This window comes from Homarus americanus, unplaced genomic scaffold (genome assembly GCF_018991925.1).
Source record: "Homarus americanus isolate GMGI-L3 unplaced genomic scaffold, GMGI_Hamer_2.0 scaffold31037, whole genome shotgun sequence".
Taxonomy (NCBI): Eukaryota; Metazoa; Arthropoda; class Malacostraca; order Decapoda; family Nephropidae; genus Homarus; species Homarus americanus.
This window is the reverse complement of record NW_024722227.1, coordinates 25,449,228-25,465,320: the sequence shown is the minus strand read 5'-3', so window position 1 is coordinate 25,465,320 and position 16,093 is coordinate 25,449,228. Positions and strand designations below refer to the sequence as shown.

The 16,093-nt window shown below is 41.3% G+C and overlaps 1 protein-coding gene across 1 annotated transcript in view; it reads left to right on the top strand.

The window, feature by feature from the left end:
- LOC121862431 (nucleoporin NUP188-like) overlaps positions 1-5,587 on the top strand; it is a gene marked incomplete at its 5' end in the record, with an annotated part of 30,955 nt that extends 25,368 nt beyond the window's left edge. Inside the window, 1 exon segment of the mRNA XM_042360727.1 lies at positions 3,859-5,587. Coding sequence (XP_042216661.1) covers positions 3,859-4,017 — 159 coding nt within the window.
- Positions 5,588-16,093: the final 10,506 nt, after the last annotated feature.

Sequence of the window (16,093 nt, the reverse complement as noted above, 5' to 3'; positions counted from 1 at the left end):
GATAATAGTTTTGCGCGAGTCTACATTCCTTTGTCAGCCATGCATCCTGTCATGCGTCCTACCTGCCATCGTCAGTTCCTTAACGATCCTGACCAGAGAAACACAACACTCACCACCTTCAGTAAAAACCGGTGATCATAGAGGGGCTCACCAACTAAGCTCCACCATTAATTACTGACCTCCATCCACATAAACAAACCTTGAGTATCAATTTATATTGTAGGATATCCTAAATTTATACTTTGTACACAGTTTGATGTAATATAAACTCCGACAATGCTACTTAAGGTAATCACCCATTTCGAGTGTTTATTTAATGCATTTAACGTAATGTAAATATTTCTTGTCCTGATATCAACCAATTCAGGACAACAACCATTTAGAAGTACTGTACATTATGCCATTTATTTTATAGATCTTAATGATCAGTACACACTTTCAATACTCTCCATAACACCACTAGTGTTTATTTAGACTGGAGGATGATGAGGTGGCCTGTGAGATGTTGCTGTTGTTATATTTATAAAACTACAAAAGTTGGGGAAAAATCATTTTGGTATGATACTCCAATGTGACTTAGAAATAAATAAAATTAAACAATAAAATAAGAAATATGAAGGGATGAGCATGGAGGAGGGGTGTGACCATGACAAGATAAAGGTTTGGGAGATGAACGTATGTGTGGAGGCAGTGGGCTGTAAATACATCATCACTCACCAACCCAGCCATGTTCCCTCCCTTCCCCGATGTGACTAAAGTGTCTTGTGTTACCTGTAGGATGGTTTGAGTGTGGAAGTACAGTAGCTATTTTTTGTGTATAAAACATATGCTATTGTATTTTATTGTTTATCATAGCAGTTTTTTTTTCATTTTTGGCATATACAATTTGAATTTTGTATGAATTAGGCAGAGTTGTAAAAAAGTACCGAACTTTGTTACTTAAGTAAAAGTAGTTATATTGTCAAAATGTTATTCAAGTAGAAGTAAAAAAGTATCTAATTCATAAAGTACCTTTAGTACTGAAAGTCAAAAGTAGCAACAAAATTATTACCTCAAATATTAAAATAAATCCCCAGTAAATTATAAAAAACTAGTTAAATAAAAATAAAAGACACAGCATTACATTTGTTTATTTGCAAATCTTTCTATTAAGATTAATCAGTAACTGTATCTCAAAATTATGGCTGTCCAATCAAGATCTTTTAGGCCTAAATATAAGCCCAGCATGATCTATCGAAAGGGAGTACAGTACATTTAGAAGGTTTTCTCCCTACAATCCATCGCAGGGATAGTGAACAGGCTGAAAATATTTGGACTTATGGTCCGCAGACATAATGTTGTCTCTGCTTGCATTTGGTTAGGATACAGACCTATCTGTAAGGATGTGATTTCTCTGTTCTGTTTTTTTTTCTCAGGTTTTTTCCAATTTTTTCCCATCGTTTTAGGCGACTCACGTGAATCACGTAGATCCGTTGAGAAAAATTGGAGGGGGTATGACCATGATGAGATAAAGGTTTGGCAGTTTATAACAATAATTGACCCTCTAGGGTAGATGGGTCTGCCATGTGAGGACGATGAGCCAGTATACAGATACTGCTCGACTTACGACCACCCGGACATACGACCGCCGCAGTCGTATAAAATATTTTTAAATTACGTATTTTTGAGTCCCGACGTTAATGATTGCGCTGTGTACTGACAAAATTTTCGTCTGTAATTCCCTTTAAAATGGCTGGCAAGCTTAAAAGTGAGAGTTCTCGTGGTGCTGAGAAGAAAAAGTGACACCCATTATAGATTTTCTATGTATTATTTTCGCATTTTTGACTTACGACCTGGTCGTCGGTCCCTAACCCCGTCATAAGTTGAGGACTGACTGTATAGTGGCCACACTACATGCTCATGCATTAAATCATATACTCTATTACTCATTGGCTGAGTATTGCTTGTTTTACATTCCATTCTTCGATTTTTTATTATTTAATTTACCAAAGATCAATAATGTCATACAACACCACTATTAAAAGCATTATAATATGCCCCTCCACCCTATCCACTCTCTCCCACCACCACTGGCAGGGAGAGGTGCTAAGCATTTTTCAATATAACAAAGTTTCTATAATAATTTTTTACTTTCTGATGATCACAAATTATTCTATAACCCGTACCATATTACACAGTTGTATAGGCAACTCAGTAGGGCGTGTGTGTGTGTGTGTCCCCCAGGAGGTCTGGGCTGTAGGGCGTGTGTGTGTGTCCCCAGGAGGTCAGGGCATGTGTGTGTGTGTGTGTCCCCCAGAGGTCAGGGCTGTAGGGGCGTGTGTGTGTGTGTGTGTGTGTGTGTCCCCCAGGAGGTCAGGGCTGTAGGGCGTGTGTGTGTGTCCCCAGGAGGTCAGGGCATGTGTGTGTGTGTGTCCCCCAGGAGGTCAGGGCTGTCCCCAGGAGGTCAGGGCAGGGCGTGTGTGTGTGTGTGTGTGTGTGTCCCCAGGAGGTCAGGGCTGTAGGGCGTGTGTGTGTGTGTGTGTGTGTGTCCCCAGGAGGTCAGGGCTGTAGGGCGTGTGTGTGTGTGTGTGTCCCCAGGAGGTCAGGGCTGTAGGGCGTGTGTGTTTGTCCCCAGGAGGTCAGGGCTGTAGGGCATGTGTGTGTGTGTCCCAGGTCAGGGCTGTAGGGCATGTGTGTGTGTCCCCCAGGAGGTCAGGGCTGTAGGGCATGTGTGTGTGTGTGTCCCCCAGGAGGTCAGGGCTGTAGGGCATGTGTGTGTGTGTCCCCCAGGAGGTCAGGGCTGTAGGGCATGTGTGTGTGTGTACCCCAGGAGTTCAGGGCTGTAGGGCATGTGTGTGTCCCCCACGAGGGGGACCCTACATAAAACTCTCCAGCAATAGGTTGAGAAGCATGTTAAAGCAGAAGTTGAAGCAGGAAGAAAATAAGAGGAAATTTTTGTAAAAGAAACAGAATCAAAGAAAACAGTGTGAGGAAATGGCTCAAAAATCAAGGAAGAGCAGAGAGGCCTTCCAACAATAAAAGCAGAAGCGTTTATTCTCCCTGATAAAATTAGCTGATGCAGTTAAAACTAAGAATAAAACCAAACCAACTTAGTGAATATTACTTGGGAAAGAAAACTGGTGCATTAGAGTTAAATCCCTTTGGTAAATATTAAATTTTGAATTCTTACACAATACAGTGCAAAAAAATCTTACCTTTTAGTTTATCTTCTCTCAGTAATGGTGCATAATTAAAAATATTAAACATTCAACTTGAGTAACGACTAAAATTTGTAAAGGAATTATTAAGACTATATGCTTGAAAACTATTGTTGCAATACACATACAGTACATGTTTGATTATGAGTACTGTGTATTTTAACTATTAGGCACTCACAAAATAAGTAATGATGTGAGAAATTTAGTTTAATATGGTAAAAACTTTCGGGTAGGTGTTTCACCGGACCCCAGCTCAATTTTATTTTAATTTTTTTATTTATTTATTTTTTCTATGAACCAATCACATCCCTGCTGTATACAATAGTCTGTTTTAGCTGTTATCTGAAAGGAAAGCACATTCAAGAGATTGTCAAAAATTATACCAAACACTACCAATAAATATTTTATAATTTTGTCATTATGAAACATTAGAAAAATCAAAGTCAAAGCCAACACTAGTAAAGGGATTAGTACATATTAATGAACATCCAAGGGGGACTTTTGACTCCTTATATTTATCCCCCAGCCAATGGGGGAGGATATACTGTCAAAACATTTGAATCTGCATTCGCAGTACTGTACTGTACTGAGAATAAGATTTTTTTTTCCTAACAGTGCTATATAATAATTAAATAGGATTGATTAAGAATCTCTTCTGCAGAATTCATTCTTCATGAGATGGTTGGGTCGACGACCAGCAGTTTCACCTCTACCATCAACCAGCACAGCTGTGCCTGGAGTCAGCAGTTCGGTTCATATTGATTTAACATACTTACGCCTTGCCCAGCAACTTGTAGGAAGATTGTGTGCCACTAAATGATAGTAAGTTATAAATATGCTGTAGTAAATACTGTAAGAAGAGCATACCAATATCATAGTATTGAGGAATTTGTCATCCTTTTGTGATAGATGGTGTACTAATCCAATACTGTACACTTATATACCACAACAGAAGAAATAAGTTTTCAGTGAAATGTACAGTACTGTGATTCTGGAGTTATAGGAATATGGTTAATATTCTCTATGCTGGAAACTAAAGATGTGTGAAGGCCTTGTGAATACAGTGCTCACCTCCTGTTCCTTGGGTTGCTGGTTTGTGGCCATGTTACTCCCAGGTCACCCAGTTGTAATGGTCACCTAACTTTACAGTTGGGAAGTGAAAGTCAAGTGCATTGCTAGTAATGTTGCCTTCATAGTGTACTAAAGCTTGGGAGACAGTGTGTTGTGTCTAGATTGACCCAGATATATTGGGCATAATAGAAAGGACAGTTATAATATTTGATTGTACCATTCAGACTTTAAGTGATTATTGTTTATACTGTACCACCATTAAAAAAAAATAATAATATATTTATATGAACATCTTTATCTTGTCTTTCATGTACAGCAGCTAAAACAACTATCTGTATATACTTTGTGGGAAACAATACGAAACCATGGACGATAAATTTCGGTATGTGAAGGCTGTCACTAGTGATGCGTAAAATTTCGGAGCATATCGACTCCCACCTGCACAGATAGTTGTTTTAGCTACTGTACATGCATAATTGTATAATGTCTTTTCAAATGGGAATCAGGAGCACAGTGTCAAGTCAGTATAATATCTCCTCGCCTAATTGGTATCAGTTTGAGTCCTGCTGCTGGCCAATGAATAGGGTGCCTCAGTTGAACTATTATAAGAAATGGTGCTGTACCTAACTACAATTGGGGAAATTCAAGGCAGTAGAGTGCAGTGCCAACCACACTGTCTCCTTAGTCTGCAGTATTCACACTGCCTGTAACAGGCAGGCAGGCAGGTCCATAGGATCCATTTTAAAGTTTTGGAAAGATAAGCATTTTGATATACAATAGTGCTACAAAGGATCGAGATTACTGGTATATTGAGTATAGGATGAAAATCATGGAACATTTTAATATTTTTTTTATTGCTCATCCTGTTTCATACTTTTGAAGGATACAGTACTCTAGTACTCCAAACCCATTTTTGGTGATGTATACTACTGTATTTATGTGTACAGTAAAAAACCCATAATTTCAAATATGAGTGACACCTTCTCCTGTGGGAAAAATACAACAGTACTTTTACATTATCTGTCCCAGTCAAAATTAATAAGTTTCCGAGTACTCCGGTACTAGATTTAGGGTTATCAGACAAAATGGCTCAAACACTTGGCAATGATGGAAAAACAAGTGGGAAAAAGCTTGTGTGATAGACCATAAATGTGTACACACACACACACACATGCACGTATATATATATATTTGTTGGGTATGAAATATGAGTTTTTTTTACTGTAAATGCCTTGTTCTGAGAGTTTAAGTGATACTGTACACATTTTGTATTGGTTAGAAAATACAGTAAAGATTTTTTTAAATATGTTTTTAAAGAAGATCTTTCATTGTAACCTTTGTAGAAGAGTTTAAATTGATAGGAAATGTTATCTATCAATCTTGATCCATTCCCCTCTACATCATTTGGAATAGGTGGTTAAAATATATCACCAAGACATAATCCATTCTTAAGTACCAGAAAATACTGTCCAGATACTTTGGAAGAGATACACCACGAGTACCAAGAAAAAGAAGTGTTAAAGAGATACTTAAGTGGAAAAAATTTGTTTTTTCAGCAACCTAGATATTCTTTTAAGGTGTACAATGGGTTTAACCCATTATTGGTCAAATTAGAAGATCTACATACTGTTCGAGCGACAATAAGTACTTAGCGGCCAATGTTGACCTGACGCACACAGCCCGCGATTTTTTTTTTTTTTTTTTTTTTTTTAGGTTAAGGTGGGGAATGAATGGAAGGCATGCTGGGGCTCAGGGCACAGTCAGACATGAGGGATAGAGAAGGCACAACGTATAGTCGTGGGGGTAAAGGTTGGAAAAGAAGTTTAACGAGTTAAACAGAGGGGGATGACACCCCCTTGTTTTACATATTACAGAGATTGTTGGCTAACTAAGAAACATAAGAAAATAAGGAGTCTGCAATGGGCCGGTTGGCCTGTGCATGGCAGCTCCTGTCGAGAGTTACTACCACTCTATCATCCATGAATCTATCTAGCCTCCTTTTAAAACTCTCCAGAGTTCCAGCACTTACTACAAAGTTGCTAAGCTTGTTCCACTCGTCCACCACCCTATTTGTGAACCAGTTCCTTCCTATCTCCCTCCTAAACTAAACTTATCCAACTTAAATCCATTGCTACGAGTCCTATCCTGCTCGGATATTATAAGAACTTTATCTATATTTCCTCTATTGATTCCTTTCACCCACTTAAATACTTCTATCATATCTCCCCGCACTCTTTGTCTTTCTAGGGAATGCAAGTTTAATTTCTTTAATCTATCCTGACATGGAAGGTTTCTAAGTCCCGGAAACATTTTCGTCATTCTTCGCTGCACAAACTCCAGCGAATTGCTATCCATTCTATAATAAGGGCACCAGAACTGAACAGCATAATCGAGTTGCAGCCTGACTAGCACAAGATATAGTTGCAATAAGACCTCTGCACTTTTATTATTTACACTTCTAGGTATTTCGAACATTAACGCACTGTTTTCTAGGCCGTAGGTCCGGGCTTACAAGTACCCCTAAGTCTCATTCACAAGTCGCCTTCTCTAGGTTGATGTTGTTATGGCTGTATACATTGACAGTATTTGTTCTTCCAATATTAAGTATGCTGCACTTGCTGGTGTTGAATTTCATTTGCCATTTTTCTGACCACTTCTGCAGCTTATTTAGATCCTCCTGTAGTGCATTTGCATCCTGCCCTGAATTAATCTGCCACCCTATTTTGGTGTCATCCGCAAACTTGCTTATGTCACTGCTGATCCCAATATCTAGATCGTTTATGTAGATTATGAAAAAGAGTGGGCCCAGTACTGACCCCTGGAGAACCCCACTGGTTACACAGCCCCACTCAGATTTAACACCATCCACTCTGATCCTCTGTGTTCTATCGGTGAGCCATGATTTTATCCAATTTAAAACTTTCCCCTCGATACCATGAGTCTTAACTTTTCTCAGAAGCCTCTGATGCGGTACTCTGTCAAACGCTTTGCTAAAGTCTAAGTAAATAACATCGTAATTTTTGTCATTATCTACTACCTGGAAGACTTTAAAATTCCCACGGTACCTGAAATGGTCCAGAAGGATTGATATATTTAACATGGCAACTCTCAAGACACAACAGATTGTTTAAGTAACTGCTGTCCCTCCAAAATGTTCTTCTAAGACAGATGATCCTCATGTGGTAGTGAAGGAAACACAGTAGTTAGTGTGATCACAGGAGTTTGGTAGTGGGTGCTGAGGCAGTGGTCACAGGAGTGTTGTGGTGGTGGTGGGTAGTGTGAGGTAGTGGTGGCTGGTGGTCACAGGAGTGTGGTGGTGGTGGTGGGTAGTGTGAGGTAGTGGTGGCTGGTGGTCACAGGAGTGTTGTGGTGGTGGTGGGTGGTCACAGAGGTGGTGTGGTGGTGGGTAGGGAGGTAGTGGTGGCTGGTGGTGGGGTTAGTGTGAGGTAGTGGTGGCTGGTGGGTCACAGGAGTGTGGTGGTGGTGGGGTAGTGTGAGGTAGTGGTGGTGGTGGTGGGTAGTGTGGAGGTAGTGGCTGGAGGTCACAGGAGTGTGGTGGTGGTGGTAGTGGAGGTAGTGGTGGCTGGTGGTCACAGGAGTGGGTGGTGGTGGGTAGTGTGAGGTAGTGGTGGCTGGTGGTCACAGGAGTGTGGTGGTGGTGGCTGGAGGTCACAGGAGTGTGGTGGGTAGTGTGAGGTAGGGTGGTGGTGGTGGTGGGTAGTGGTGGTCACAGGAGTGTGGTGGAATAATAATTCCACAAATAAATACATTTATATCATAATCATAGCATTATTTTCCAGTAATACACACTACAATACAACTACACTACTTTTAGCAATATTACTTTGATGCAACCTGATAAAATGAACAAACAATGAAAATAGAACAAACAAAAGTAGGTAATTATGTTCAGGAAGCTTCCCTGTGGCCGAGCGTGTGGCGTGACACACAAACGTCATCCGGGGTGCCCTAGATGATCGTTCCGGAACATCAACCGGGGCTGGATCGGTTTGGCCACCCCTGTTCTATATCCTCCTCTTCACCAGCAGCTTGCTCCTGTTCCATCAACATCAGATCTTCATTGGACGGATCTTTTTTGTGTGACTCCAACAACTCGACCACACCATCTTGATCAACGTCCTTGAACTGTGCACAATTTCTTGTTGCACCTCATTCAAGGTTTGAACCTGGGGAAACCTTGAAAGTCGTGGATGCATTCTGGCCATAAGTTCTTTCACACACCATTTATTGTTGTTGTTTTCACCTCATCCCACGTGCAGATGCTTCACTCTCGCTCTCCAGTCAAGGTCACCACGTGCTCGACTACTGTCTACCAAGATGCCTAAGCGTACTAGTACCCCTCCCCCTATTTCAAGTGAGAAAAAGAAGAGGAAAACCATCAACAATGGTGATAAGGTGAAGATTCTGAAAGAGCTTGAACATGGAGGGAGTGCCTCTGTTGTTGCATGCTGCTACAGAGTTAATGAAAGCACCATTTGTGGCATCAGACAGACGAGATTCATGCAGCATTTGCTGAACCAACAGTTTCCAAGACCACCCAACACTTACCGGCCACCACTTTACCAAGAAATGGAAGACGCTTTCAAAATATGGATTGAAAGCATGCACTTTTATTGGCCTCCAGAACCTAACCCTATTTTCCCCATTGATTAGATGTAATTATATATCGCAATTTAGGATATAATGAATATCCTTGGACCTTATCTCGCGTTATATCCTGACCCTACTGCATTATACATCCAAAAAGATGAATAAACTAAATAATTTTGTATTGTACAGTACTCACTGATGGACGGAGGTGGAGCGAGTGTGTGGTAGAGAGGAGGAGGGTGGCCAGTCACTGCGAGCCAGAGGGTGGCTCCTCCTTCCGCTATGACTGAGTGAGAGAGGGTGATGTGCCGTACAAAGTAGTCCATGACGACATTATAACGAATTGGTTGGGACGTTGTCCGTATCATGGTGTATCTAAAGAGTAGCGACGTTATTACGAAACAACGTTGTCGGGAGCAACATTAAACGAGGACTTACTGTACTGTATACTATTGGACACAGGCGAGTCTGTACAATATGATGGCATTGTTGAACTGCAATATGACCAAGAGTAAGGGAATACTAACTATAGTCGTTTCCTAGCTGATGGTACTAGGCTAAGACGTCCCCCCCACTTCTCCGAAAGTGTGACTTTGTTTGTGAATTCGACGGTAAGTAATCTTTATTTCAAACCTTTTTCCACTCATATCTTGAAAGTTAATGTTTTCAAGCAGTTATATCTTTATAGACATTAAATTCAGCATTAAAATGAGCCAGAACTGGGTATCCTTAACAGTTATAGATGGATTTATTTGTGATATATCAATATTAATCTAACATGTATGAGCCAATGAGCTGCAAAGAGGGCAGAGCTTGTACCCCCAACTAAAAAAAAATCGATTATAGTAATATTGAGAGAATGCAAAATGAATAGTAAATATTTGTAAAGTAAACTACATAAAAATATCAATTGCCCTTCTCATGTGAGCCTTTCTTGGTGGCTGAGGAGTTAGTGCCTTATCTTGTGATATGTCATAAAAACAATGCCTATACATAAAGCTATTATGTATACTGTACACTCGTAGTTAGTATCGTCCCTAATGCCTTTCTTGGTCTATACATGACAACTCTTCCTGTGTTTCCCTCCCAACTTTGATTGTCTGTCCACCAATTTTTTATCCAGGTAATAAGGTGAATCAACAATGTACCTGTTTTTCTTAATTCAAGACTCAGCTTTACCCCATCATTTACAGCAACAGGTGGCTGCAAACCTGAGGGCCCAAGTGTTGCATCATCAATGGCATAATCAAGCAGCCATCCTCTTGCACTGCCATCACTAGGTGGTTGCCTTCCATACTACTATCACACTGTTTCATACACAAATACAGTCACTCCTCAACTTACGACCACCTGGACATACAACCACCCCAGTCGTACCAAAATTTCTTCAAGTTTACGTATTTTCGAGTCCCGAGTTAGTGATTGCACTGTGTACTGACAAAATTTTCATTTGTAATTCCCTTTAAAATGGTTGGCAAGCTTAAAAGTGAGAGTTTTGTAGTGCTGAGAAGAAAAAGAGACACCCATTTTAGATTTTCTATGTATTATTTTCTCATTTTCGACTTACGATTTTTTTTTTTTTACGGGAATTAGCCCACCCGGGCACAGGTCAAATGACCCACAATGGTGCCTGGGGAGGGGGGAAGAACAAAGAAATTGAAAATAGAGAACAAAAAGGTTATATTGTGTTAATCTACGCCACGAAGATGCTGGAAAACCAGCTTTTTAAAGTGAGACAGATTGTATAAGTATGGAAACACAGAAGAAGGCAGAGCATTCCACAGTTTGGCTGTGCGAGGAAAGAAAGAGGCACTATAACAGGTTATCCTCGTGTGACCGACATCCACAGAGAAATGGTGGGCACCGCGGGCAAGACATGTGTTACGAGCCCACGGCCTTGCCGGCGGTACACAGGATGCCAAATCCACCAAACATTGCCCGTTAAAGTACCTGTAAAAAAGAGAGCATGAAGCAAAATTGCGGCGAAGAGAAAAGGAAGAAAGATTGTCGACTAAAGGAGGAGAGTTAATAAGACGAAATGCCTTTGATTCCACCCTACCTAATAGTTGGACAGAAGAGGAGCCACCCCAGATATGAAAGTAGTACTCCAAGTTAGGACGAATGAATCCCTTATATACTTGGAGCAACTGCTCAGGAGTGAAGTAGCTACGGCATCTGTGCAGCATTCCCTAACACCGTCGTAAGTCGAGGAGTGGCTGTGTTACACACTATTGTATGACACAAATCACTGTGGTCGGTGAGGATACTCCACAAATAATGAGAAAAATCCAGATGTGGCAACACTCTAGCTCTAGACCAGGTAGGCACGTATTGACACAGACTAAACAAAGCTGAAACAGATGCATCTCACTCTTCCTGACTGGGTGAGAAAGGGAGGGGAAGGCAGCTCCCATGACTTGGGTTACCAAACACTACCACTTGTCAAATATTTTACGCACTTGACATATTTTGGGGGGAATATATTTCTCCGTTGACTCTGAAGCACCTAGATCCTGCATATGTAAAGTTTTTGTTCCACACTAAGTTGCATCAATATCCTGGAATAGAGTTAATTAAAAATTCTATACAGTTGTACCCCACTTAACGCGGTCAATAGAACCCAGAGGGTCCCGTGTTAAGTGAAATCCGCGTTAAGTGAACAACAGAACATATGGGATTAATTCCAATAGAAACCGGCCCGACCCCCAAACTCCACTTTTTGAAGGCACATACCTATGTTGTAGTAAAAATAACATCTTAATTTTATGATGGTACATGCACACAATTAATACTTAAGAGAAATAGAGAAATACAGTCGCCAAGTTAATGTCCATTGAAATAATGGACTCAACTCCCTCCCCCTCTCACACTACACTGCCGGCTCTTCCCTCTCTGAGAAATTTTTGGGGGAAAACCACTAAATTTTAATAAATAATACCTCAAACTAAAGTTAGGATAATATAATTGACATTGCTGGATTCCTTGTAAGACCAGGAATATTTTGAATATAAATGTCATATATTTTGCACAAAAGATAACATATTTACTCAAGAGTGAACATTTTATCTAAAATTTGTATGTCTAATGCAAAATATATGATGTTTATATTCAAAATGATCACCAAATTATAAGAATTCCAGCAATGTAAATTATATTCTGGCCGGGTAATTTGTATGAATTTTATGAGCTAAAACAGGCAGTCAGGCAGGGTGGCGGGTGGGGCAAATCTAAAAATAGCGTCTGGAGCCGGACACTCACCGCGCATATGTGGAAAAAATCCGTGTTAAGTGAAAGTTCAGCTCTGGCGAGGCACCGCGTATATGATAAAACGCGTTAAGTGAAACCGCGTTAGGCGGGGTAATACTGTAATCAACTGTTCACTCTATATGATGGAATAACAGATTAATAGAATAAATGTATACAGGAAAGCCTCTGATAATGACAGTTCTACCGATGAAGATTCATATTTAAAACCCTGGTTAATTAAAGACCCAATTCAATTTACAAAGTTATTTTATAAATATTTAAAACAAAAATAGAATTAAAAGTAAAATAAAATTACATTTTCATATAAATAATAACTAAATCCTGATATGTATTATAAAATAAATATATACGGTATATAAAAAACAAACACACGCCTTCGTACGAATGCTGCCGGGCAGTTGCAACTTGGTGGACATTTTTTATTTTTTTCATGTACAGTATAGTCTGCATTTAGGCGGTCAATTGAACCTGTGGAGGATCGCGTAAAACGAGAAACTCGTAAATGAAATAACAGAGCATATGGGATTAATTGAAATAGAGACTGGGCCGACCCCCAAACTCCACTTTTTCCGACACAATTACGTACGTTGTAGTAAAAATAGTATCTTAATTTTATGATGGTATGCACACACACATAATATAGAAGAGAAATATCAATAAGAGAATAATATACTGTACGTTAGTAGAGATGGGTCGGCTTACGAGGATGGAGGCTGGTTCTCAGCAGCGCAAAAGTTGCATATCAACTCCTGGTCCATGGGCTGGATTAACGACGAAGTGTTGGGAGGAAGGAAGACCACTTTTACACTGGGGTGACGATCACCAGTAGGGGCGAGTGTCCTGGTGCGTTGTCAAGCAGCAACAAAATGTTGAATGGCACATTATTTTGCGCGCAGAATTTCTTCACGTCGGGAACGAAACAGTCGTCAAACCAGGAGAGGGACAGACCAGTGAACATCCACGCCTTATGTGAGGTTAGCCAGTGGACATTTAGCATGGTCATGTCCATGTTCTTGAAGGCGTGCGGCTTGCGGGCTGTGTGGATCACCGACAACTTGAGCTTACAGGTATCAGAGGCATTGGTGGTAAACAGGACGGTGATGCGCTCCTTCTGCAATTTCCAGCCCCAACACTTGCTGGCAGACTTGACAACGAAGGTCTCGAAAGGTAATTTCTTCCAAATCAGCCCGGATTCATCCATGTTGAACACCTGGTCGTCAGTGTACTGTCCTTCCTCCAAAACTTCTCGTAAGAATGGAGGAAAATCCATGGCGGCAGCATGGCCAGCACTCACTCCTTCACCAACAATGTTAATGTTGGTAATCTTGTTCCTTTTCTTAAACCCTTGCAGCCACCCAGAGGAAGCAGTGAAGGGTTTGGGGTCTGCAATTCCCATCTTGCGCGCCACTGATGAGTACAGTTCACGAGCGTAGTTCTGCACTGCCCGCGTGTCGGCCGCCATGTTCCGTCTTGCCTGACGAATTAAGTAGCTCACCAGTAAGTTCTCAGTCTTGAGCAGCACCTTATTCTGACAAGACTTCCCCATTGAAGCACCTGCAGACTTTGTGATGCTCATGTGTTCTTTAATCTTGGCGGCATCCTTCTTGATCATCCGGATCGTAGATTCGTTCACGCCATGCTGGCGCGCCAAATCAACTTGTCTCGTTCCTTTCTCTAAATCTTGCACGATCTTGTACTTAACTTCATAACTTAGGGCACGTCATATCTTCTTGGGCTTGGGGCGGCTTGGTCCAGGTAAATCAAGGTTTTTCTGGGGTGGTGGGGGGTCCAGCGGATGCCATTGTCGAACAGATTAGCGGGCACAAGAGAGAACAGTATACGTGGTTACTGAGAACAATGAGACTGACGCGGCTGGGTCAGTAGCTTCCCTCCCGTGCCAGGCCATGTCATATAACATTAGACCAATCACAGCTAGCGACGGAGGGAGGTAAGGATAAGTGGCCCAATCACAGTACGATGCGTCATATGACGTCAGTGATAACGCAACAGCGACATACTGCACATCCATATCCGCGCCACTTCCCGCGTATGGTCGAGAATGGACCGCGTGAATAAAAAATGCCATGGCGAGTCTGGACCTCTGGCTGCTCTCCGCGTAAATGACCAAATTTACCGCGTAATTAAAGCATTTTCATTCTATAATAATAATAATAATTAACGTTTTATTGAAAGAGCTTGGCAGCCAGAAGGCTGAAAATATACAGTTACATATTTGGGGAATGGGTTTTGAATTACAAATAATATACAAGTAACATAAGTGACACAAATAAGACATATAATAACTAGATGGGGAAAAGCTCAAACTACAGTTCATTTCAACATAGTGACAGTGCAAGGAGTAGTGTTTACTGGGAGTGAATACACTGGTTTATTACAAGTTATTGATAATTTTTACAATGGTTGGGACTGGGCTGTTCTTATAGTGATCAGTTCGCACGTATGGGCTGGATGCGGTTGTGTGTCGAACAGCAATTCTCGGACTAGGGATCTCAGGTGGTAGTAGGAGCCGGTGTCGAGGATGGTGTAGAAGCTTCTACCAAATTTGCAGATGAGGTCGTGGTGATGGTCAGTGAGAGTCGAAAGGGTCAGTGTGTTGAGCTTCTTGATATGTGGAGTAGGAAGGGGAGAGAATAATCTTGCATGCCCTCTTTTGCACTTTTTCTAGGTGTTTGGTGGCATTTAGGGAGGAAGACCAGGTGGGGGAGGCATAGGTGAGCTTGGGAAGTATGAATGTTGTGTAAACACTGAGGAGCTCGGGTGCAGGAACTCCGAGGGACTTGAGTCGGCGGAGGATGTGGAGACGGAAACTGGAGGATTTGACAACTTCACTGACGTGTGGTTTCCAATTTAGTTTGTTGTCTATGGTGACGCCGAGGAGCTTCGTGGAATCTACAACCTGGAGTGTGTTCGGAGCTAGAGTAATGGAAGGAGGTGGGACAATGTCGGAGGAGAGGTTGATGTGCATAACCATAGTCTTGGTATGGTTGATGGTGACATGGTTGTTGGTGGCCCAGTTTTGGAGACTGTTCAATAAATCCTGAAGGGCGGTATAGTTGGGAGCAGAATTGTTGACGCTGATCCCAATGGTGGAGTCGTCGACATATTTCCAGCGAGCAGGGGTTTCTCTTAGGGCATCATTGATGAGCATAAGGAAGCAGAGTGGTCCCATCTTGGTGCCTTGGGGGACGCCACAGGTGAGTGACTGAAAGGTGGAGACAGCCCCTCGGAAGCATACAGCTTGGAGTCGGTCACTGAGAAAGTCTGTAAGCCATGGTATAAGACTTCTGGCAAGGCACCGCGTAAATGACCAAACGCGTAAACAAAAACCACGTAAATGCAGACTATACTGTATCTGAACAGGACAGGACCAGGAGAAAAACTTTCTCAAGTATCTTACAATATTTTTGTGCCCCTATTCAATATGACTAAGACAGCAAGTGATGGTTTAAAAGCTAAAAGAAAGTGTATAAGTTTAGCAGAGATATTAGATGTATGAAAATGATATGAAAAGGATGAGAGGTCTGTGGATATTTCGCACACTTTGGGGATGGCGGACTCAACAGTCAAAACTATCTGTAAAAATTAAGAAAAAATTTAAGAAAGTGCTCAGTTGATGAAGAGAATTTTCAGGAGTTATTAAACAGTGACAGAGAAGACCTGACTAATGAAGAACTGTTGCAACTTGAACAAGAGCACGACCGGAACACAAACACACCAATAGATTACCCCTACCTCACCTTCTCGCAAATTTACGACAACATTGGCTGTGTCCTTAAGTTTTCGACTTTACCACTATTGGTGAGCATGAACAGTAATAAGAATTGCTTTCATATTCCTATGTAGAGAAATAATGCTATGTTCTCATGTGTGTGTATGTACATATGATGGCCTGGTGCAATCCATCTCATGTTTTTTACTTTACCCTC